This window comes from Mastacembelus armatus, chromosome 8 (genome assembly GCF_900324485.2).
Source record: "Mastacembelus armatus chromosome 8, fMasArm1.2, whole genome shotgun sequence".
In the NCBI taxonomy this organism is placed as follows: Eukaryota; Metazoa; Chordata; class Actinopteri; order Synbranchiformes; family Mastacembelidae; genus Mastacembelus; species Mastacembelus armatus.
This window is the reverse complement of record NC_046640.1, coordinates 14,182,525-14,207,804: the sequence shown is the minus strand read 5'-3', so window position 1 is coordinate 14,207,804 and position 25,280 is coordinate 14,182,525. Positions and strand designations below refer to the sequence as shown.

The 25,280-nt window shown below is 40.7% G+C and overlaps 1 protein-coding gene across 1 annotated transcript in view; it reads left to right on the top strand.

Moving 5' to 3' along the window:
• Positions 1-2,376: 2,376 nt before the first annotated feature.
• The window catches only part of LOC113140930 (protein sidekick-2-like), a 35,383-nt gene continuing 12,479 nt past the window's right edge, over positions 2,377-25,280 (top strand). Inside the window, exons 1-27 of the mRNA XM_026325052.1 lie at positions 2,377-2,531; positions 4,021-4,127; positions 4,410-4,557; positions 6,826-6,959; positions 10,505-10,616; positions 10,988-11,178; positions 11,363-11,446; positions 11,579-11,773; positions 12,249-12,365; positions 12,603-12,770; positions 13,148-13,250; positions 14,064-14,240; positions 14,506-14,642; positions 15,366-15,513; positions 16,697-16,837; positions 17,183-17,364; positions 20,198-20,313; positions 20,590-20,785; positions 20,884-20,982; positions 21,113-21,304; positions 21,391-21,512; positions 21,595-21,704; positions 21,985-22,135; positions 23,597-23,834; positions 23,934-24,049; positions 24,252-24,441; positions 24,763-24,861. Coding sequence (XP_026180837.1) covers positions 2,395-2,531; positions 4,021-4,127; positions 4,410-4,557; positions 6,826-6,959; positions 10,505-10,616; positions 10,988-11,178; positions 11,363-11,446; positions 11,579-11,773; positions 12,249-12,365; positions 12,603-12,770; positions 13,148-13,250; positions 14,064-14,240; positions 14,506-14,642; positions 15,366-15,513; positions 16,697-16,837; positions 17,183-17,364; positions 20,198-20,313; positions 20,590-20,785; positions 20,884-20,982; positions 21,113-21,304; positions 21,391-21,512; positions 21,595-21,704; positions 21,985-22,135; positions 23,597-23,834; positions 23,934-24,049; positions 24,252-24,441; positions 24,763-24,861 — 3,910 coding nt within the window. The 5' untranslated portion in view covers positions 2,377-2,394. The remainder of the gene's footprint in view (positions 2,532-4,020; positions 4,128-4,409; positions 4,558-6,825; positions 6,960-10,504; positions 10,617-10,987; positions 11,179-11,362; positions 11,447-11,578; positions 11,774-12,248; positions 12,366-12,602; positions 12,771-13,147; positions 13,251-14,063; positions 14,241-14,505; positions 14,643-15,365; positions 15,514-16,696; positions 16,838-17,182; positions 17,365-20,197; positions 20,314-20,589; positions 20,786-20,883; positions 20,983-21,112; positions 21,305-21,390; positions 21,513-21,594; positions 21,705-21,984; positions 22,136-23,596; positions 23,835-23,933; positions 24,050-24,251; positions 24,442-24,762; positions 24,862-25,280) is intronic.

Here is a 25,280-nt window from a genome sequence, read left to right as displayed (position 1 = left end):
AAACACACATATAAATTGGCCACTGTCAACACATATGCACCATCTACCATAGAAACAAGCATGTATCAGCTGAGTTGCTGTGTAGAACAAAAGCGTAGTGATAAAGAGGAGAATCAGGGTCAGACAAAAAGCTCACTGTTGGAAACTCATTAGATACCAAAACCCAGTGTGCAGAGGAACTGGTCCTGCAGCATTAAGAACTGCTAACAGTCAACGGCCATTTAGGTTCTCACTGAGTCTCGAAGAGAAGATCACTTGTGTGATACAGTGGTGTGTTACATGAAGAGAAATCATTTGCTGGGTTTAGCAGAAAGTGAAAGTCAATCCTGCACTCATAAATGTGATGTTAAACAATGACTCAAGACTCATGTTCACAAGTAGTACAGATAGCCAGTGTTCGGGGATTCATAATCAGGGCTCAGGTGAATAGGTCGTTTGAGGCGCATGAATGGCACTAAAAAAAAAACAGGTAACCACAGTGGTGATTACAGCGCATTCAATTCCCTGTTCCACAATTTCACATCAGTGACTTGGTATTATGCATACTCCTTGCTTCAGACGATCAATATGTGAGTCAGGGTTTGGCATGTGCAGGTCTCTAATGGTGGCTTGTTGATGGAGCTACATTGCTAAGTGCACGTAGCCAACAAGCCCCTGAACCAGCTGGAAGTGGTTAGGTGTTGCCTGTTGCCTATTTGTTCAGAAACAACTGAATGTTTTGGGATCGCGTGCATGCGTGTGTATGTGTATGTGTGTGTGTTTGTTTGTGTGTCAAGTATGAATGCATTTACTAGTGGATGGAATTACAGCAAAGCCAGCACTCCAGTGACTAGTGCCTGGGGAAAATAGGCTTTGCTTCCATTTGGGTTCAGACAGGGATCAGTTTCAAGGACCTGTTGGGTTTGACATAGATTGTTCATGCAAGAGTGGTAGAAAGAACAGATGAGCCAGGAAGTGGAAATGCAAGGACTGATTTTGGAAACAGAAAACAATGACATGGCTCTTGTTTGTTTGCCTCTTTTTATGAGTAGTGTGTTTATGGGTGATGAAAAGGGTAGGGAGCTGAGCTTTTGGATAGTTATTGTGTATACTGCTGTGTAGACTGTATGTGTGTCCTGTGTTCTGTGTTGTGTGTATGTACACAGTGCGTGCATGGCTGGCTGTGTCAAACGCAAAGGTGCACAGTCATTCTTTTATTTACAGTTTCAATCAGGTTCAATTTTCTGTATCCCCTTCCCTTCTCGGAAAGACTGCCCTCACATTCACCCATTTCCACCACACCATCTTCTGCATTTGCCACCATAAATCTCGGGTGTGAACTTGTGTGGATGGGTGTGGAGAAGGAGAGAGAGAGAGGCTCCAGTAATCAGCCATGAGAGTGAGTCAGCTAGTGTGGTAGACCTAGAACCGGGCATGCTACAGGCCTTGGCGGCTTACTGCAACTATTAATACAGACTTTAATTAGCCCGCCACAAATACTGGCACAATCGGCTCAGTGTCGCCCGTGGCTGGTGAGGCAGACGGATCAATAGGTCTGATCATGCCTTTTTCATCAGCTCAAATGAAAGCACTTTGTCTCCAAGCTCAGCCCTGGACCTTGCGTATCACCTTAAAGGCTTTCTCTGGCTGCACTGGCTGTGTGCAGCGTTGCGGATGGGGTCTGTATAATCTGGCTGCATTAGGGAACTATAAAGATAAATGAAGGGAGGCACAGAGCATAACTCATCCTGTCATAGAAAGGGGTTTAAGGCTGGGAAACTTTGTGTTTTCTAAAGCAGCCCCCACCACCACCCCCAACCCTCATGGCTTCCTATTTCTTCTCACTCTCTCTTCCTCCAACTTCCTTGCATTCTTTTTTTTTGTACAATCTGCTGTTTTTTCGTCTGTTTTCTATTTCCATATTTCTTCTCTTTCCATCTCCCTGTCCCTCCCTGTCTCTCACTCCTTTCTCTTTAACTGATCTAGAGGTATAGAGGCATTCATTTACACTTCTACTGCACAAATTGGTCTTCTAGCTCTTGGCACGTGCTAGCAGAGCACGTGCCAATCTGAAATAAAAGAGCAAGCTGCTTTAGCATCTAACAACTTATTCCATATGCTTTTGGCAGGCTTTTCTGGTGACCTTCAAGTTCCGAATCAGTGCAGAAGAAAAATGGAAAACAGCTTGGTCTGAATCATCATTTTCCTATGAATTGCTGAAATAATGTTGTGTGTTTGTTCGCAGAGGTTATTGAATCACTACCTTTTTTTTTTTTTTACCAGCTAGTCCCCTCTCATTTCTCTACTTCAATTTTTGCTCTGTGTCCCTGTGTTTTCCTATATCTTATGTCATTCTTATTGCCCCCCATTTTTGTCTTTCTCTCTACAGTAGATGATGTCCCACCGTATTTTAAGATGGAGCCACCTCAGACCCAGGTTCACCTGGAGGGGAACCGCCTGGTCTTAACCTGTATGGCTGAGGGCAGCTGGCCCCTGGAATTTAAATGGATCTACAACGGGACTGAACTCACACGTTTTTCTTTGGAATACAGGTAGGGAATGCAATCTTGTCTACCCTGCCAGAGCTGATTCTATTTTTTTTTTTTTTTAGATCAACTATAATTAGCTAACTACATGAGGGCATTTTAGCAACATTTATTTGTAACTAATAGTTCAATTGCTCATTTTATTCATATTCCAGCCTAATTTTTATGGATTTATTCAGGACTGATTTGGCTACATGTCTCCCTTGTGACATAACATCCTCTGTTCAGGGGGTTGTCAAATATATTCTGACTTGTGTCTCACATTGTATTCAAAATTCAGAGAAGTTGTGAGCAGATAACTCTTCTCTTCTCTCTTGCTGTTTGTTAAAAATATCATTGCAAAAAACATAATGCATATTTTTCAGTGTGGGTGGACAACTTTTTTTCAGCATCGCGATGCTGTTATACTGACCATGGAATGACAACATTTTATTACGTACAGTACTTCAACCTGTAAACAATAATGAAAAAAACATAGAAAAGTGTAGAAAAGTGCAAGAACGTGTCTTGATAAAGCAACAAGACCTTCGTGCTGTGTGTGTATGCATGTATTCATCACTGACGCTCGTGTGCCAGTACTTCTCCGTATGTTCACAGGTCACAGTGAAAGTCAGTGTCTATTTAATTCTAGCCCTTTTTTCTGGACTCTCTACTCACAGTCTGGCTAGACCTCTAAACATGTACAGACACTCTCTGGTGGCATTGCCTGATTGCTATCACTGACTACCCCCACCTCCCCTTGCCCGTCTATCTTTCTCCCATTCTCTCCCCTCCTTTCCCCCTCATTTTCTTCCTCCTTCTCTGTCTTTCCTTAGTGTTCGGTTGTGCGCTCACGTGGCTTAGTCTCTGGGTCTGCCTCGCAGGCCAAACCTCTGCTTGTTATTCCTCACCAGCCTTGATCAAAGAGGAGAACTGGAATCCATTTAATCAGACCCCTGCACCCCCCACCATCCCTACCCCGAATTGCAGTGCAGGGGGATCATGGCAGGGGTGGACTCCACACTCCTAAGTGGCTGTAGCAAACCAATTAAAAGGGACTCGGCTCTGGGGTTATCTACCTGGCATTTCACACACACCATTTAACATGAACGCACATGAGGGAATGTAGCTATGATTGCCCTGGACTAACATGTGATATGTGCTTGTGTGATTTAACTCAACTGACTAAAGATACAGAACAACATTGGGGTTTTGTGATTTTTGTCACTCAGGAACTCAAGAGTCTCTGTCTTAAATTTATATTCATCTTTCTTTTAATTTGCTGTTTACTTTCCAGCACGTCACACTTCAAGGCAGATCTGTTATTCCTAATTTAGAATGTTTATGTCTGATAGCTAAGTGGAATGCCATTTAAGCTGCGTTTCAGGTGCCCATTGAAACATCTTGATTAATTTAGCATCCTGAGTATGGGGGATAAAAGTGCCAAGATGACAAATGTCGGTGTCTGTCATGTTGATGATGACTAATGGCACTTTGTGTTGCGTGTGCCCATTAGGTACCTGATCCCCTCACTGGACCGATCACACGCTGGCCACTACCGCTGCATTGTGAGAAACCGAGTGGGCGCTATAATGCAGTGTAGTACTGAAGTGCAGGTTGCCTGTAAGTGCCAGTTTCTTTCCATACATCCTGAGATTTGAATGAGTAAAAGGAAGACACTGTTTTGATGAGAGGCTTGCCATGCTCAGTATGGGAATGAGTCACTCTGAGTAAAGGAGCTTAGCTTTTTAAAAAGATACATAATGTGGTTAATAATGACTGTTCTTCCTTTTCAAGTTCTTTGTTGCTGCAATGAAACCTGTTCTTTTCTAACATTCATTTTTTCAGTTTTACTCACTTCCATTGTCTCTTCTTCGTACACTCTCTTTCCTTTATCTCTACTAGATATGGGTGGTTTTGTGGAGGGTGAAAGGACTCAAACTGTATCCCAGGGTGAAGGTGCTCTCATCCATGCACCACGGATACACAGTTTCCCCAGGCCACAGATCACCTGGTTCAGAGATGGGCGTAAGATTCCCTCCAGCAATCGTATGTAAGTCTATACTCACTGAAGCACCTAAGCTTGGTTTCAGTGTGTGTATGTGTGTGTGCATTTCTGTGCATCCTAAGCACGTGCTCTCATACAGGAGTTGTTGGTGAATGCCGAATGCAGAATATCATTTACTTCAGAGAACTCTATGAAATTCAATACAAAACACAGAATTTCTCCAATCCCGCCACACACCAACCAGCAGAATAGTTGATGAACTAATGTCGGCACAGGCCCTGTGTTCATCATTGAATCACCTCTCAGTGATAAAGCGAGTTATTATATCACCCCTATTGACTTTGCAGACGGGATGATTGAAGGGTAGAGATAGAGCAGGCAGCAGGGGAACCAATTAGACAAAACTGGACAAAAGGACTCAATAGATGATATGTTTGACTGACAGTGCTCACACATGAGTGGATTTATATTTGGATTGGAATGTGTACGCATTTATGCATGTAGTAAGAAGCTGCATGAGGCATAGGGGGAGTTCAGTGGGTGACTGTATTTCTGTATGGGCTATGCTCTGAATATTAGTGTGTGCGGGGTTGCTTTTTTGTCGGTGGAGTCACGTCTGTTCAGATATGCAACTTTCCTGAAGAGTCAGTGTGAGTGAAGGCAATCATATGAGATTCATTTTGCCATCCAGACAAATAAAGGCAGGCAGTTCACAACTCCTGAGAAACCACCTCCTTATCTATTATTCAATAGTGAGTTCTACCATGTCATAGCTGACATGAAGATTTTTACAATGCATGCTTTTGCTCTTAGAAGGATTGGTTCATACATCATCTGCCTGCAGGGGTCCAAAAACAAAGTACAAGCATGGTAGAGAAATTGCAAGAAAAACCTCAACCCCATACAACAATTGTTTGACCAGTTCCAGAGCTGGTTACTATGCAGCTGACTCTTTGTCAGAAGAGATGTTGCATCTTCGCTCTCTGACAATGAAATGCACTGACACTTTGTTCACAGGTGTGTGGTTTTATTGTTGTTTGTACAGTATAACTGTCTGTTCTCTAGGTGAGAACCACGGCTCCTAATTGTCCAGTATTGTGTCTGCTTATCCTGCACTGAACACGCTGACACGAAGAGTCTAATCTGGCTCCACGCTTAGCGTCAGCTCTCATTTAATGGACCTTTCTCAAACATTTAAGACCATCAGCCTAACCGCAACTGAGAAAATCTCAAAGCTGCTGGTCCACAAGCACTCATAAAAAAGCCTTTAAAGGGACAGCTTGGAATTTTTGGTAGTAGATAAAATAGATCCACTTTATAACTTGTCATAATTACTCAAATTCAATTAATGTTGAAAATTTAAAAATCCATTTTAAACAAAATGCTCTGTAGATCAGCCAAACTAATACATTGTTAAAACAGTACATTACAGTGAGGTGAAAAGTTGTTTAAAGAAGCTGTGTTTATTGCAAAATTAAAGACTGTTTGCCACTTTAGCATCTGACTGATGCAATTAATCATCTCTATTTAATGGGGTGGATTGCACAATGATGGACTTTGACAGTGGCTTACATCTTACAAGTATACTTTAAATATGTAGACACCAGAGTTTATCACTTACACCATGCTGTCATAGGACCAATTAACTTGTGTGAATATATTGAGATTCTTCTTCAGCTAAAAACATGTTCAATTGAGCAAGTGCTTCCATAAATAAAAGTCAGATAAAATCATTAAAATTCATCCTAAAGTGTCTCATAAGACGAGTCTAACTTATCTTAACCTTCTGGACTTAAAAAGTGAAGATGACAGTGAACCTTACACTTCTGCAAAAGCACTGCTAGAGCAGTCAGTAAACAATAATGAGATAAATTCTGTACTTTTGTTAAGGCACTGTGGTATCTAGTTGATGGAAGTGCTCATAAAAGTTATTTCTGTGTGCTTCTTTTCAGGCATAATTTATGAGTAAGTGTGTGTGTATGTGCGTATCAGTTTACCCTCAGGATTTGTTGACTCTGAGAAGCAGCTACTCAGTGGTTTAATGATATAAAGGTGGCTGTGTGCTTGTTAATGTATGTATGTGTGTGTGTAGTTCGGTGTGGGTTCGGGGATAAAGTTTTAGTTAATGGGGTGTTTTTTCTTTAATTGGGAGCCAAATTAGTGGCCCAAATTTGATTTAACTACATTCAGCTCTACCTAAAGGGCAAGGTTAAGGTTAGGTGAATGCCATTAGAATGAATGCATACAAATGCAACCGCTCCTAAAAGAATGCTAAATTAATGTGTGCATGTGTGTGCATGAATATTTGTTCAGTGCCATCACCCTAGACAACACCCTGGTCATCTTGTCCGCGGTGGCCCCTGATGCGGGACGTTACTATGCCCAAGCAGTTAATGACAAGAATGGGGAGAACAAAACCAGTCAGCCTATTACACTCACAGTGGAGAGTAAGTATGCATCTCACACATTCACACACTCACACACAAAAGTTTTATTCCTTATATTGTTTCATAGCTAAATATTTGAACACAGTACAACAGGTGCCTCTGCTGAAGACAATAGAAACAGAGATAGTGCCCTCTACTGCCTGTTGTTCAATTACATCACTACTTTCTGCCATTGCCTTCTCTCTGTCCAACAGATATAATCATGCATATTACTTTACTGCGGCTGTCCTCTTGCAGTGCTCCTTTAACCTCTGCCTCCAGCAGTAAATTACAGTCATAAGGGGAGTTTTACTTAGAGCGCTATCAGCATCTCTCTGACTGACTGGATGTACAGGCACACAAAGTACACCTTCAGTGTAATTGCTCCTCACAAAAAAAAAATATTTAAAAAAAAAAATAGATGTATTAAAATTACACTGAGCAAACAGAGAATGATTAAAAATACACACACCTCACACAAGCACATACATCAAAAGGTCAGCCTCACGTATAAACAGAACACGACTTCAAATAAAGTTTGCTCATGCAAACACGGTTACATGTCAGATTATTAGTGTTTTGATGAACTCGATGCGTCCCAGTCCTCCCACCTACTGTTACTTTGATCTAACCAAAATAAACAGTCTTTCTCTGCTTACTGTGACCACTCAAAGGATGTGCTAAATGTATTTTCTAACTGGCAGTGGAGATAGTATTTATGTTTTATGCCACATATAATACAAGCTTTGTTAAAAGATATCACCGGATGTCTTTTGATTTGTATTCTTTATCTGATGAAGGTTTTGACTATGATATGAAGGTTTTATCCTGTTCACCATGGAGATGCACATTTTTAATATTGGCTTTCTGCTCGCTTCAGCATCTCCTCATCATATCGTTAATTCACTGTTTGTAAATCAGTGCTCAATACGCATGACAGAGCAGTCTGTGGGGACCAGATATCACTGAATATCACTGAATCTGACCTTGCGGATCACACAACTGCATTTTGCATCTGAAAGTCAATAAGGTTTTTACAGCTGCATTTGTTCGTTTTAGTAATTCTGTGGAGAAAAGAGAGAAAAATATGCAGTAGAGGGAGCGTCTAGTTCCGAAGGGAGCATACAAATGAGACAGCTGAGTCTAATGGTAAAAAACAAACTGACGTTGGGTAACACTCCAAGTGGGCAGACATTTTGCTTTTTGTTTTATTCTTTCGAGTGTGAAACAGACTACAGTCGACTTGGGTTTACAAATGTCTTTGGACACAGACAGATGTAAACAATATGGTGATATTAGTAACATGAGCTTACTATGCAGGTCACCATGTTGTTTACTTTTCCCGTTTAATTAGGAGATTACACACTTGAGGTATTCTCAACACAGAGTTTATGAACTGGAATACATTAATTAGTGTCTGCCAAGGAACCAATCATGTCTTCTAGAAAATAAAATGAGTTCTATGACAAGTGAAATGGATTCAGTTTGGTTGCGTCACCGGCAAACATAGGAAACATTCTGGACAAATATTATGGAATTTAAATTAAGTTAAAATTTCTATAAAACATTTGACAAACATCAAATAGATATTAAAGTAATAGCAATATAATTTCACACAAGAGCAGCAGCCATCACATTTCGTGACAGCTTCAGTATCACTGTGCCAACAATAAATCGTTTTTTCTTTTTTTTTTTATAGTATATGCACTGGTTATATCACTGCCACTTAGTGATCTTATTATCCGCAATGCACATTCATAATCTCTTGGTAGAAGATGAATATAAGTGGTGATAAAGTTCTTCACTCTCCATTAATCACTCCTTTCCAAATACAATGGCATCACAGAGAACATAAGACCCACACCAGTAACCCACTGATTAGGCAACAAAAATGACATTGATCAGCAAATACTCTAATCTTCCATTTCAGCCAATAACCTTTGACCCAGTAATTTTGTATAATAAATCCAATGGACTTAAATCTTTGCAGTCTGTTTAATTTCTTCCATTCAATTTTTTTGACTTTTCTGATGATTCGACATCAAGCTCTTCTACACAGATTGATTATTTTCATTGTGCTAATAGGGTTGATAACACACTCAGAGGATACCTGTACCACCTTTTAAAAATATATATCTTTAACTGTGCTAACAAAATGTCAGCAGCAGCAGTTCTTTATTTGCTTTCTTGCCTTTGTCATTGCTGATAACATCCAGATTAGTTAAAATCACTACTTTTAAATACAGAAAGCATTGCTTTGTTTCTGACTACTGAAAGGCTTTTGAAATGCTGTGCTTTACGTTTAAAACGGCCTTGAAACCTCAGCCTCTTCTAGTGTAGCACATAAATTTTATACTACGGGTGTCAGGGTTACAGCGAGGCAAACGAGAAGGGGGGGGGGGCTACCGAAACATTATTTTTATAAAACTAATGTGTAAACAGGCAATGAAAAACACACTGGGAAAATTATAGCACAGTACCTTATAATTGGAGAAGTCTGGAAAACAAGAATTTCATCCAAGTATGGTGAGAGTCCAAGAAACACAGGAAAAAACACAACAGGATGACGAAACAAACCAGGAAGACAATCAGAGAACAGCATTTAAATAGAAAAAACAGGAAACAAGACACAGCTGAAACCAATCACATGCTAATAACCAAAAGTAAAGCTTCTGAAAACAAGAGACCAACTGGAAACAAGAACTTCAAAATAAAAGACATAAGACAGGAAACATAGATTGTGACAATGGGACCAAAAACAAAAACCTATCACTGGAATTGCATTTATAAAATTGGCATGCAAGTAAAGTCATGATTTCAAACTCTCCAATGAGACGGAGTCTTGAATAAAGCCTTCAAATGGGGAGCAGAAACAAAGCAATAATGCATGAGGAGGGCAGCTGTTTGTAGAGGAAACATTTGATTCTACAAAATGGGTGTTATATTACAATAGGGGGGCAGGCACAAAAAATGACATTGATTAAAAAAAAAATTTGATTAGGGACCATATTAACCTGAGGTAACCCTGAAAAACTTTACAAATGGACATGAGCTCCCACAAGCAAATACACATGCGCACAGGTACACACGTGCAACACACTGAAAACATGCAAGCACTCAAACACGCACAGGCGCGCAGGCCCATACGCATACTCCAGGGAGGTGGGGGAAAATGAGATCAGATTCAGAGAGAGATCACTGATTGAGGGCAGTGAATCGATGGTTGGCTTGAGGCTCGGTGAAACCCATGAGTGATGGTGCTGCATTTAATCGCTTTTTGTGTTTGTCTCAATTATGCTACATAATGGTTTCTAACACCTGGGCTAACATCATGCTCAAGAAATGCTGTGTGCACTAGAAAAAGGCTTTAAAGTAAAGACAGCAGTGTTAATAGTTAGATAATAGCATGCTGGCTACCTGTTGGTGATAGTGACAGATTGTCACTCTCTATGTTTTAACTCAGTTGACATATCAGGCAAATGCACAGGATTAATATGAGTCCTGCATATAGTTTATAGTTATTCTTCACTTTTCTGTCTAACTCTGTCTTCCTGTGTGTGTGATAGATGTGGGAGGACCTGCAGACCCTATTGCTCCCTCTATCATCATCCCCCCAAAGAACACCAGTGTAACAGTGGGGAGAAACGAAGCCATTATGGAGTGTGTTGCCAATGCAAGGTAAACTTTCACACAACACTGATGGATACTGAACTCTGCAAAAAACACATGCAAATGCAGACATACAAACATTATCTCTCACCTCCACATCTGATATTTTGTTATTGAAATTTTGAAATCTTTTATTTGATCATGGTTTTGTTCACCTACCTTCTTGTACCTCTCCTCCATTCTTCCCTCTGATCCAAGGCTTCACTCTGTTCCCCCTGCCTTGTGTAATTTCAGTCCTGAATTCTGACTATTATCTCCAATTCAAAGACTTAATCAGAATGACAGATGTAACCCATTGCTCTCTCAGTGCTCCGTAACCTTGAAACAGAATATGAATCTGCATTAAAAACCATGCTCCGTTATATTGTTTTCTCTACAAGACCCCTTGTCAAAATGTCTATTACTTGGAGGAAAGACGGGGTAGTGGTCAATACAGGGATCCGAGATTTTGGCCGTAGATTGGTCATCAGTTTGCCCGCAGTCAGTGACAGCGGCTACTATGAGTGTGAGGCATCGCTCCGCAGTAGCAGCATCCCTTCAGTCACTGCTGGGGCCTTCCTGCATGTTCTTGGTAAATATCATATTTTACCTTTAAATATTATACCAGCTTGCTAACCCTATGTTCAGAGAACATTATGTTGCCATGTCATATTTCAGCAATTCAGTTAAAGGTAGAGATAAAAAGCACAGTTGATTTGTGAATTGTTTTCAAGGGCTTTAATAAAGCAACGTTTCGCTTTTTCTATTTTATATAGAGTATCCACTGTTTGTAAAAGAGCCACCAAGTCACATCAGTGCAGAGATGGAGAAGGTAGTGGATATTCCCTGTCAGGCACAAGGTTAGTGATGTTTGTTTTTCTGTCTGCTATTCCATGTGTGAAAGAGCAAGAACGCATGAACAAAAAAGAATAAAAAGTACAAAAGGGTCACAGTGACAGGGGAAAAAAATAAATCCTCTCCTTCCTCTGCAGGCACACCCCAGCCAGACATAGTGTGGTATAAAGATGCAGTGCCCATCAGCCCGGTGAAAATACCCAGGTACAGGGTGTTGGTAGGAGGCAGTCTACAGATCAACGGTCTTCTGCCAGATGACACTGGGATGTTTCAGTGCTTTGCTCGCAATCTTGCAGGAGAGATCCAGACAAACACATACCTAGCTGTTACTAGTATGTCCCCTTGAAAATTTTTCAAAGCAATCTTCACGTCTGCTGCCTAATTCTGCTCATCTTCCCTCTCAGTTCCCTCCCTCCTTTATTCTTAAATCCGCTCCTCTCTTCTTGTTTCTAATCCTCTTTTCTCCCTCTTTCTGTTTCACCTCCTACACTCATCTATCTATATATCTCTTTGCAGTGACAGATTTGTCACCTTAGATGCTCGGGCAATTATTGGTTATTTTTGAATCAGAGAACGTGCAGGAGAGGCAGAGAGATGGAGGCGCCTTGTCAAATTCTCAGAGCTGTCCCTGAGAATGAGACCTGACAGCCACCCCTTTTGTCAGGTCTATTAAGCTCTCAGCTGCCATCTGCTTTATTAGCAAGAAAGCTGTTTATGTCTCTCATTATCACCTATGTCTTACCTGATTTTGTTTGTATGTGTGTGTGTGTGTTTCTGAAAATGCCTGTCTGACCCCTCCTATCTCAGGTATCGCTCCCAATATCACTGCTGGCCCCTCTGACAGTGCTGTGATTGACGGCATGTCAGTCATTCTGCACTGTGAGACCTCAGGAGCCCCACGGCCTGCCATCACCTGGCAGAAAGGTGCGTGGGCTAGCAACATGAGGTTAAAAGGGGGGGGTTGTCAAAGTTAGACAAGTGCTATGGAAAGATTTAGAATATGTATATTCCAAACAAGCTTTAGCTCTTTTCTGCACTACTGCCTGTACTCCTGTTTGTTTTCCGTGGCATTTCTCCAATACCCTAATCTCTGTTTGTCTCTGTCCCCCTTTTTCCCTGTTCTCCATCCCACACCATCATTCACTTTGCCCTTTCCTGCAGGCGAACGTGTCTTGGCCAGTGGATCGGTCCAACTGCCCAGGTTCACTCTGCTAGAGTCAGGCAGCTTGCTAATCAGTCCCTCCCACCTGTCTGATGCTGGTACCTACACCTGTATGGCCAGTAACTCCAGGGGCATTGATGAGGCTTCAGCTGATTTAGTAGTCTGGGGTAAACAGAAATCAGATCCCCTCTGCACATCATTCAAACTGCTTGCACAATCTTGCTTGCATCACTTGTAGAAAATAACTCAAACTGTGAGACCAAGCCACTGTAAATGTTTGGAAAATGTAAAAAGAAATAAGCATCATTCTTTTTTTTATCCATGAAATAAACACCTGTTTCCTGCAGGTCACTGTCAGGATATTCTGACTATATAGTCTACTGAGTCATACATGTTCCTTCCTTGCAAAATACTTCCATTTGAAATATGATTCACCCTGTCTCAGAAAGACACTGAGCGAAAGATGAGAGCAAGTCCAATAAGCTACTCTAAATGCACTGTTCAAACACAATCTCTGAATAACAACCTCTCTGTGTGTTCATAGCACGAACTCGCATCACTAAACCACCACAAGACCAGAGTGTCATCAAAGGCACCAAGGCTGTTATGACCTGTGGTGTGACCCATGATCCCAGTGTCACCGTCAGGTAACAATGAGCTCCACTCGTCATATCTGTTGGAATTTAAAAAGTCTCTTTTTTTGTCACATGTTGTTGCATTAACTGTCAGACATGACGTACATTTTGTGTAACCATTTCTTGAAATAACAAGTCTAGAAAGCAATCTTCAGTATCACGATTGTTCTTAATTACTTTATGAAATCTGAAATCTCGAAGTGTTTATCCAGCCTTAAACAACCTCCTATGGGAAGATTCTGAAGCTCTGAGTCAGATTGAGGAATTAGTTAATCGCTTTGCCTTCGTCTTCTGACAGTCTCAAGCATGTCAGAGTGTGTACATGCATCTGTCGCAGAGGGAGTGAAATGATGTCTATGGAGCCCAGTGATTAGAGTTCTTGTCACCTGTGGGCCCATGGCATTGATCAGATCTCAGGGTAAACAGATGAATATGTAAACAGAGTAATAACTTCAGACAGCGCCTTTAATTAAACTCAACAAAGAGGAGATTAGCTGGAGAGCCCAAACAGTCGCAATTAATCACAGGAGCTCCTAGCATGTGTAGGTGGAGGGGGGGCAGCCTCCATACATGTGGTTAGGTATGTGACAGGGAGAGAAATGCAAGTTCTGAACTGCATGTGTGACTAGAGAGATGGTTTTCAGATTCAAATTACTTTGCCATCAGCCTCAGAAGGCTTTTCATCGTTGTCAGCACCTTCTGTGTTTTGCTGAATAAACTGACAAAAAGCAAATGGATTTACTGTCACAACACTGAGTGTTAATGTGTAAGTGTGCCAGTATATATGTGTGTACTACACTTATATACACACTTACATACCTCCAGGTTTGTGTGGGAGAAGAGCGGCTCAGTGATTGACGTGAACACGTCACCCCGCCTGCGGCTGGATCCCGACGGGACCCTGCACATCTCCCAGACATGGTCGGGTGACATCGGAACATACACCTGCAGGGTGACCTCAGTTGGTGGCAATGATTCCCGTAGTGCACACCTCAGAGTCAGGTCTGCATATTGGCCTGCATGTCTCTTTTGTCTCATCTTGCTATCTGTATTTTTCTTATTTATGTCTGTCGGGGACATGATGGATGAATGTTTTCTCCACTGGTGTGGTTTATCACTGCTCTCCTCTCTAATCCATCAAACCCCTCTAATATTTACAATGCAATGCCCTCAGTTTGGCTGTTTAATTCTGTTATTTGCTGCCTCTCTCGTCTGATTCTACTTCTCTTTATCACTTTGTCTATCACACATACATATGAACAAACAGACAACTGCCTCATGCACCTGAAAACCCAATAGCAATTCTCAGCACCACAGAGAAGAGGACCATCAACCTGACATGGGCCCAAGCCTTTGACGGTAACAGCCCCCTCATCCGTTACATCCTGGAAGTCTCGGAAAACAGTGAGTGGTTTAGTGCACTTCTCCATCAATAAGGCACCTGTGTAAACATGAAGAATGCATGTTGCTCAAAAACTGATGCAATTTGTTGTCTCACAGTAGTCATTGCAAAGGCAATATTGTTATTTTCTCCTTCCTAGAAGAACTCATTTGCTACCTTTCTTATTATACTGCATTTCTATTGTATCCCTAAAATTGCCACTTGCATCCTGTCCTACTATCTGCAGTCAGTAAAACCCAATTGCTTCACCTATCTATTTCCTTGTGAATGATCAGAGGAACAAAATTGTGTTGGTGTCCAATGCTCTTATCTTCCTTTTGCTTGATATAATCAAAGAAGTGCGACTGCTTTCACCCATAGAGAGTAAATTGTTGAGCCATTTCTCATCGAAGCTCAGGCTAACTGAGAAGATGACAACTCATTAAGAGGAAAATGAATCCGAGGATGCAGATGGGATCTGGTTTTTGGATAATTGAATTTCAATCAGATTTTTAGAGGGAGTGTGTACAAAATAAATTGCTTGTTTTTTATCAGTAGCTGCAATATTATTACTGAAAATGAAACAATGGTGTGCAGTAATAGTGAGGAATAACATAGTATTCAAATATGAGTTTGTAAGTGCTGAAGAGATTTCTCTCAAGAATGTTAACGCTCTCACAAGGTCATTTACCGTTCAATCACTATGGCTCACAGCTCTATCTATATCTGTGTATTCTCCATCTCAGATGCCCCGTGGACAGTACTGCTGGCTAACATTGAGCCAGAATCTACTGGGGTTACTGTTGGTGGCCTCATCCCAGCGCGTTCATATCAGTTTCGCCTGTGTGCTGTCAACGACGTGGGTAGGGGCCAGTTCAGCAAAGAGACCGACCGGTGGGTACAGTTGGTCTGCATCTACTGAATATTAATAATGTTGCTGGTAGTCTGTATAACTTCATATGTACACCGGCCATGAAAAAAGCATTTTATGAGTTTTCATATCTCTGGAAAAATGCTCTCTTCCCCTTGTGTTGGCAATTTAATAAAAAAAATCCTGTGATTATTTCTTGTAAGTCCACTTTTTGGTCTTCATTCCTGTGGGAGTGAGTTAGAGATGAGTTGGCTTCAGGACGTGTCTTTTCAAGATAAAACTGTGAATGAGCTGAAATTGCGCTTTGTGAAGACTTGATGGGTGCGCTGACCCAGCTTCATCTCTCTCCCTCCTATTAACTGTCTTTGCTGTATTTCATGAGTAAAATACAGAGAGGGCTGAAAGACACAGAGCTTCACACAGACTCAGATCTCAAGTGAATTCTCGTGACTAGCCAGTCGAAACGGTCATAATCATACAGGCAAGGCCCACACACACTCATACACACAAATTCTTAGCTCATCACAATTCACCTATGCACACAATTATCTGACCTTGTGTGCATCATCACAACCCCATGGCTGCTTTTATTCCTGCAGCAAGGAACTCCCTCAAACTGAAAGCCATCACTATCTATCACACACCTTTTTGCGCCACACACTTATTCACAAAGCTGAATTTCTGTGTGAATGTGACCAGACAAGAGCACACCACAGGAGGGTGACTGAGCGTCAGGGTGAGTACAGGGTTTTTCTGAGGCATCTCTCTGGCACACCTCTTTGATCCTAAACACTCCGCTTTATCTCCTCCACAGCAGTGCTTCTGTGCACTGGGAAGAAATCAAGATGTCATCTTAAATTGACTTAAGGGAAAAGTCTGCCTCGATCTCTCTTTCTTGTTCCTTTATATCTTTCTCTTGCTCATGTTGTCTCATCTTGTGCTGCTCCATTTTCACCACGGCCTCTTTGATCCTTGTCATGCAACAGGAACACGTCCCTCTGCGGACAGTATTATAGAGAATATACTTTGGACAAAGACACAATCTTAACTTTGCTTTATCGTGTTCTAAAAATACAGAAAGTGCACTTTATTAGGATTTGATGTCTATGATGAAATGGGATAGAAACATGCAGAAGCTCCTAATAATTAATGCATGGCTTTGTTCCTTGTCTCTTTTATTACCTCCCTTTTTTTTTGATGTTGCAGACTAACTCTCCCTGAAGAGCCTCCTAGTGCCCCACCTCAGACGGTCATTGCAAGTGGCCGAACAAATCAGTCCATCATGATCCAGTGGCAGCCACCCCCAGAGAGTCATCAGAACGGTCCACTCCAGGGTTACATCATCAGGTAAGAAAAACCATGATAAGCCGCCTAATTTCTTCTCAGGGATAGGTGTCTGTCTGGGCCAATGTCGTTCAAATGTGATAATAACTTGTCAGCTCGCTTTTCTTCCTCTCTATTTTCCTTCACTCTCACTCACCGCGCAATAGAATAATTGGTGCCAATTAAATACCGTCCCCTCTATTCATCTGTTCTCACCTCTCTTTTGTAACCATTTTATAACTGTTCTGCATGGCTTCTCTGCTATTAGTACCCTCCCTCTCATTTTTTTTTCTAGAGAATCTGTGCTCTAATATATTTATTTTTTTGTCTTTCTGTGTGGTCTCTGTGAATTACACCTTCTGCTATTAGGTACTGTCTGTCTGGGCTTCCAGTGGATTGTCAGATAAAAAACATCACTACTCCGGATCAGACCAGTCTGCTTCTGGAAGACCTCATCATCTGGACCAACTATGAGATCGAGGTGGCAGCTTATAATGGAGCAGGCAGGGGCATCTACAGCCACAAAGTCACTGAATGGACACTGCAAGGAGGTGAGGGGCACGAACAGTCTTTACACAATGTAGTACAGTAGCTTAGAAGTGAACTGAGCAGCCAAGCTCAAGTCAAGGATTTGCATTAACCTGCAGTTAAGTTGATTTTCAAAATTTCCCAACACCTTAGTTTCTGTAATTGATCATTTTATTTGGTTTTATATGTTCCATTAAATATCTGCAACCTCATTATGATGGCCCCTTGACTGATGTCTAGCCTGCAGCATGAAACTTGTTACTGAAAGTTAACTATTCATCTGTTTTTAATGATCAAATTAAGAGTGGAACAGCCATGTTCCTGCCACAGAATGTTTTTTAATCCTTTGCTAACCTTGAAAAGGTGATTCACACACGTTGTTAAGACAACAGCCACTTTCCTTACTGCTGTCTCCTGGTGTTGGCAGCAAGACTTTTAAAAGACATAACCATGTAAGTGCTATTTGCCTCTCAGCACTGCTTATTTGTTTTTGACAGGATTTATGTAGTTAACTTCTCAAGTGCTGCAGTGGTCTGAAACATATCATGTGGAGACATGAGACAATAATGTCATTAGAGCCTTTTTAAAAATTCAATCAAAGCTTTTACTTCGGATTGATCATCATGTTGATTTTTACGCTGTCACCTATTTTGGTATAGATGCATTTACCGTTTTTACTCTCCATGGAAAAGATTTTTAGCACTTTACAAGAAAAACAAATGTCCACATTGACCACCTGGAGATGTCACTTGGCCTCTCTCACAGATTTAATTGATTCTGTGCATAAATTAAATACCAAGTGGTGATGGCATCAGTCTTGTGACATACCTTTTAATGTTGCTGAGGGAAGCTGCCTCGGTTGACTTCTTTTCTCATTGTACATGCTGAGTAATATAATTAGAACACACGTTGTGAACTTTCCCTGGTGTCATACAGCTACAGATTTCAGTCACGGCCAGTGATTCCAACACCTTATGTTTTTGCCTCCCATACTCCAAATGTCTGTCTATTCGAAGACTTTGATGAAAGTCACATTTGTTATTCTGTTTTGGCATCAAATTCAAAGAGAACAATCAAATTTTACAGTGTTAAAGTTTTAGGCGACACGTTATCATGCTGATTTTTTTATCAATAAACATAGCCAAAGTAAGCTGTGGCCAATGCATCAAAGTGTCGAATGGTTAATCCATGTTTTTATTAGAAGAAGATTAAATAATGCTTTACTTTCCTAAAAATTCCATTCATAGAGTACAGAGAGTTTAAATTCTGCTGCTAGACTTTAACAAACAGAAAGAGGATATTGCTCCTGGTTTAGATATGCTGTGCTGGCTTCCAGTTTGACTTTAAATTCCTTAAGTTGTATATAGAGCTTTGAAAGGCTTAACACACTCACATATATCAGAATCCCTGTCATGTTAAATCCACTCCTTGAACAGAGATCCTCAACACCAGACTCACTAAATATTCTCAAAACGTCTCATAGAAATTTGGAATTGTTACCATCTCCTATTCTGTTCCATTCACTACTTATATACATTTATTGGAAAGGGTGAATCAGCAGATATTTCAATTTCATTAGATTTATATATTATTTTGCCACAAGAAAATATCTGAAATACTTCACAAAGCCAAAAAATGAACAAAATTACAGAGAAACTGGGTAGCACAAAGTATTTATTATGCTTACCTGTGTAACACCGCTCGCACAAACTCACTTAAATTCTCATATAAAACATGACTCCATCAATCTCACTGCCCAGTGGCATAATTGTGCTGCAAATGTAAACTTCACCAATACTTTAAAGAGATTGCTCATATTATTTTTTGTCTGACTTGAAAATCATTTTTTTCTTGATAAGCTTTCCTGCTCTTTTCTTACTCTTTCATCTTTCCATTCCTCTCTGTATCGATATTTATTATTTCTTCTGGTTCATCTATATTTTGAGCACTGAACAGGTGCATGTGTTTGTGTCAAAAGATGGCTTCTATTTCTGATGCTTTCATTTGGCTACATGATTAAAGAATACTTCAAATGCTTCAAAAATGATGGCTTCTCAAATGCACATATTATTATTTTGGAAACATCAGCATATTTTGTGTGATGCCTGATCAGTCAATCAGTTAATGATACGGTCCAAATCAGAGTCTGTTGCATCTGCAAATAAAACAAATGTACCGCATTTTTAAAGAAACACAGGACTGTTGTGTTTAATTAGCAAAACTTTGGAACCTGGAATGTATGGCAAACATCCAATTTTATTTCCATCTCACTTCCCCTGCAAAAAAATAAATAATAATTTCATCATCCAAGTTACTGTCAGTGAAAAACAACAGTGAACAAGACATTCATGTTGTTTAGCTCAACTCTCATTAATTGGATGTTTCCGTCACTCACTCCATTAAATACACAAGAGCAGATCATGACATGCATTTAAATACACTCGAAGGCAGTCAAGGATGGTACAGGGATACAAGGACCAATACTGGCCAATCAGCTTAATCAATGTGTGACTCCCCAACTGTTTTCCGGTGTTACATCAGAATGGCATGCTCACTTCAAACAAACTGCTGCAGGGTTCACCTGGAAGGTGCCTGAGGCAACCGCTCTCACCCCTGGTTTGATTGGCATGTTCTTACCTCCCCAAATGAGCCAAAATAAAAAATACCTCAGCCTGATGCTCACACTCTAAATGAGGCTGGTCTGAAGGTTCCTGATGTACGTTTGCAAGTTTTTTCACTGTTTTCGCTTTCTTTCACTCTCTTCCACCTGTCTGCCTATCTCTCCTGCTCTCTCCCTCTTTTTCCCCCTTCCTCCCCATTTCTATTGCACTAATTTTTCTCCTACCTCTGGATCAGTGCCCACCGTGCCCCCAGGAAATGTACAAGCTGAGGCTGTCAACTCTACCACTGTGCGTTTTACCTGGAGTGCCCCCAGCCCTCAGTTTATCAATGGAATCAACCAGGGATATAAGGTGGGGAGCCTCTTCTGACAGCTGGTGCACTCTAGTGGTCAGAGGCAGAAAAGCACCCTGTCACTTGAGGTGCCTTTACAAGCAGAAAGCTAGTTGTAACATTATGAGATGGATTGTACAGAAAGCAGAATATTTTCAGTGAATCATTAACAGGTGAAAAGTTTTCAGTTTAATTTTACTTTATTGAGTGTCAAAATATTTATGATAATAATATCAGCGTTTTTGAGCCTATAATGTACAAATTTAAATCCTGACCCCCGATAACGTAACTTTCAGTTGCTGGCATGGGAACACAGTCGTCCCGATGAGATCACCGTGGTTATGGTGCGTCCCAACTTCCAGGACAGTGTTCATGTTGGTTACATCTCCGGCCTCAAAAAGTTTACAGAATACTACACATCAGTATTGTGCTTCACCACCCCAGGAGACGGGCCCCGCAGCCCACCTCAGCGGTTACGCACCCATGAGGACAGTAAGTGCTTGCATTATGTTATGCTATTTACAGGTAATTACATGTCAGGCTGTTGTTCTGCTCATTTACTGCATATTTTTTTACTATTATTTTTACAGCTCCTGGTGCCGTGGGGCATCTTAGTTTCACTGACATCTTGGACACCTCACTAAAAGTCAGCTGGAAGGAGCCACAAGAGAAAAATGGCATTCTCACAGGTAACCATTAAAGATAGCTATGTAACTTTAACATGTCTTCTCTGCTTCGCACAATATATGAACCCCCAGGTTGTATTTACCGTGAAAACTATGTAATACTGTACTGTCTGGAATCTGCCACTTCTTAAAGGCTATCGGATCTCCTGGGAGGAGTTCAACAGGACCAATACTCGGGTGACCCATTATTTGCCCAACTTGACTCAGGAATACAAGGTGACCGGGCTCACTGCCCTTACCACTTACACAATCCAGGTAGCAGCAATGACATCCAAGGGTCAGGGCCAGCTCTCTGCTTCAACTATTTCCTCTGGTGTACCACCAGGTCAGTCATTTCACTTATTAGATTTCTGTGAAGGTGTTTCCAGCAACTGTGGCAACTCACTGTCCTTTATCTATCTTATTCCCCAGAGTTGCCTGGTCCTCCCACCAATTTAGCTATTTCCAATGTCGGTGCTCGTTCTGTCACTCTGCAGTTTAAACCTGGTTATGATGGCAAAACATCCATTTCCCGTTGGCAGGTTGAAGCTCAGGTAAAATTGATGTTAATGACGCACATTTTAAAGGCTTATTGGTTTCATTTGTTTATCACCCTATTCTCTCTGTGCATTTCAGATTGGTATAATAGGAGAGAACGAAGAGTGGTTGATGGTTCATCAGGTGGCTAATGAACCTGATGCTAGATCACTGGAGGTCCTGGATCTGAACCCTTATACTTTCTACAGGTGAGCACACACACACACGCACACACATGCACACACACGCACACACACACACGCACACACGCACACACACACACACACATATTAAAACCTCTCATTTCTTCATGCTATATCTTGTTCTGTTATTATTATTTACCTGGTTTTCTTTGGGGACTCATTAAAATATCATCTAATCTAATCTAAAGTAATTTAATCTAACCCTTTCTCATGTCACCAGCATATCATAATTAATCATCCCCTATTTTATGATTTTTCTACCATGCTTTGGTTTTCATGGCACCAGGTTCCGAATGCGTCAGGTGAACATTGTGGGCACCAGTCCTCCCAGTCAGCCCTCCAGGAAAATCCAGACACTGCAAGCCCCTCCAGACATCTGCCCTGCAAATGTCACCCTACGCACAGCCAGTGAGACCAGCCTCTGGCTTCGCTGGGTGGTAAGTTTTCACAGCTCATTGCACGCTGGGCCTGACTCAGTTTGTATGAAGTTAGCTGCATTTTATTGGATTATTATTAGATTTAAACATGCATGGCTAGATCATTTCTATTCAAAATTGGACTATGAATATAAATTGTGCACTATAAATTTTATTATGCCTTTGCATGCAGATACAAAATTTCAAATGATCTTTTGGCTTCTAAGTTTTTCTTGATGGGATGTTGGGAATCCATGCTGAGAGAAGAGTGTATTGATAAAATGACCTTGGAATGTTAATTAGATTCAATGCACTTGAAATCTGAAAGCTATTTCATTTTGCCAATATAAATCACCAAAATCGAACTGTTATATATTAAAACATTCCATTAAATCATCAGTCTACTCACAAGCAGACACATTTGTCACAGATTTCATTTAACAGACTTTTTCTTCTGTTTTCCTTGTGTTCCTTTTTTCCATTAAATGTTGTCTTTTTCTTTCTGTGTAAATATGTTCTTGAACTTTTGGAACTGTTGATATATTGAGGAGATGGCACTGATAATGTTTTTGGAACGCTACATGCACTCTGTCCTTGGTTATTGCTGCTTTCTGCGTCAGCAACTGGCCAAAGTATTCTGTGTTGCATCTGTCCATTATTTTCACAGTGCCAGTATCTGAGCAGTGCCAAGTGACAAAGAGACAGAGACAAGATACTCCTGCACCTCAGGCAATATTGAAAGAGGTGCATGTTGTCTGGATTTAACAGAAGGATGAAGAAGGATGTCAGCTGTGTGATATTAGTGACAAAGCTCAGTGATTGCAGACCTTCGCAAATACTGGGTGCTAAACTGACATAAAATTGTAAAATTGGTCCACTTCATTTCTTTGCCATAGAAGTCTAACAATAGAACCTGTGAGCCCATTATATGTTTAGATCATTCTCACTTATTAGGCTCTATCATGTGTAGATATAATGGACAGAAGACAGGTAGGCCTGGTTTGATGTATATACAGACCGAGTGACTTTGAGAGGATTTAAAACACTTTTAAAACACACTTTCGTATAGCAGTCAGTTTCGATCTTGATGTACAAATGACTCAAACCTGACCTTATGCCTTGCATAGCAACCATGGCTTTGATTGCTTTTCAAGTATGTTCCCTAGTGAAATACAAATATTTAAATAGTATTACATAGTTATTTATTCATCAGATTTACAGAATGTGCCTTTATTTTCATATATTAGTGCTACCGCTGCGTTTTATTAAAACCACTCAGTTCATTGCTAAGGGCAGTTTTTAGCCTCTGTTCTTCTATTGCTTCTCATTGTTTCATTGACAATGTCTTTTAGCTGTTTTAAAATCTTTGTAAAATACAGCCTCTCATGACTTAATGCTTCATCATGCACTCAGTTATTATGTCATTTGTATTGATCTAGCTTGAACTGAGGGAATAACATAAATAAAAAAAAAATCTCTCAGCCTCTTCCAGAGTGGGAGTACAATGGGAATCCAGATCTTGTTGGTTACCGGATCCAATATTCCAAAGCTGGATCTAAAGGGGGAGTTCTTTCACATGTCATCATGGACCGGCTGGAAAGGGAGTTCACTATTGAGGACCTGGAGGAGTGGATGGAGTATGAAGTCAGAGTCCAGGCCATCAATGGTATTGGGTCTGGGCCCTGGAGCCAGCCAGTCCATGGCAGGACCAGAGAGTCTGGTGAGAAGGAAAACATATATAAAGATACCAGCATTAAATAACGCAGGTATGCTGGAGGTGTTCATGTTCTAAATTGTGTTTCTTTTATTCTTGCTGCAGTGCCCTCCAGCGGTCCCAACAATGTGTCAGCCTTTGCCACCACCTCCAGCAGCATCCTGGTGCGGTGGGGAGAAGTACCAGAGGCTGACCGCAATGGACTCATCTTGGGCTATAAGGTCACTTCACAGATTCTACCTCTCACTGGAAGTGTATTTGAGATTCCCAGTAATGTATAGTGTAGATTATAAATCCATACCTAGCCAGGAATGTATTGTCCAGTGATAGAGCGAGATCAAGAGCACAGAAATTTTCTCATTGTACTATTTACTCATCACCTCAAAAGTCACCTAAGCATACAATATTTCCTCTGTCATTCAGGTTGTATATAAAGAGAAGGATTCAGACACATCTCACAACTTCTGGACAGTGGAGGGCAACACTAGCCACAGTGTCCAGCTGACTAGTCTGGGAAAGTATGTCCTGTATGAGATCCAGGTCCTAGCCTTCACACGTATTGGAGACGGAAGGAGCAGCTCACCACCCATTCTAGAAAGGACCCTAGATGATGGTAAGCAAATCTATTTTACCAACCAATTTAATTTTCTTGCTAATGTTGAATTTTTTTTTTTCTAAAATAAAAAAAAACCCTGTGCTGAGATCATTTAACTTTGCTTATCAAATTAAATCAAGAATGATGATATTTTTAGCAAGTGAATGTTCTGCCTTATTGCTCATTGAAATGTGATCATGAGCTTTTTTAACCTAATTTGATAATAAGCCATAGTCAATTGAACAGTGTACATTCCATTGATACAGTTTTTATCAGTGGATTTGTTTTTCATTTCATACTCTTGCTTGACTTGTCGATTGGTAACTTTAAATGTCAAAGTACCAGGACCTCCAGTTGGCATCCTCTTCCCAGAGGTCAGGACTACTTCAGTCAGACTCATCTGGCAGCCTCCTGCACAGCCCAATGGTATTATCCTGGGTGAGTGAGTTTACAATATATAGACTTTTATCTATGACCTTAGACGTTATCATGAGACACAGGCAAGTCAGTTTGATTTGTGTAGCACTGTTCAACACCAAGGCAGTACGAAATGCCGTCCATATCTAATGAAAGACCAAACATAGAAAAAAGACACACAAAAATATCATTTAAAAAAGGAGCAAAATAAAAAGATGAAAATAAGGTAAAATAAAACAGATTAAACAGACACTAAAAATGACAATGCAGCTTTAGTGCCGTGCAAGATATGAGTAGTACCAGATTCAATTTAATAAAAAGCAATGCCAAATATAAAAGCTTTGACTTAAACAAATTCTATCTTTTTTTGCTTTTTTTTTTTTCTTCAGTTTTCTCCATATAGTATTGTTTGATTTAAAGTGCAGCTGGAGTTTTCTTTG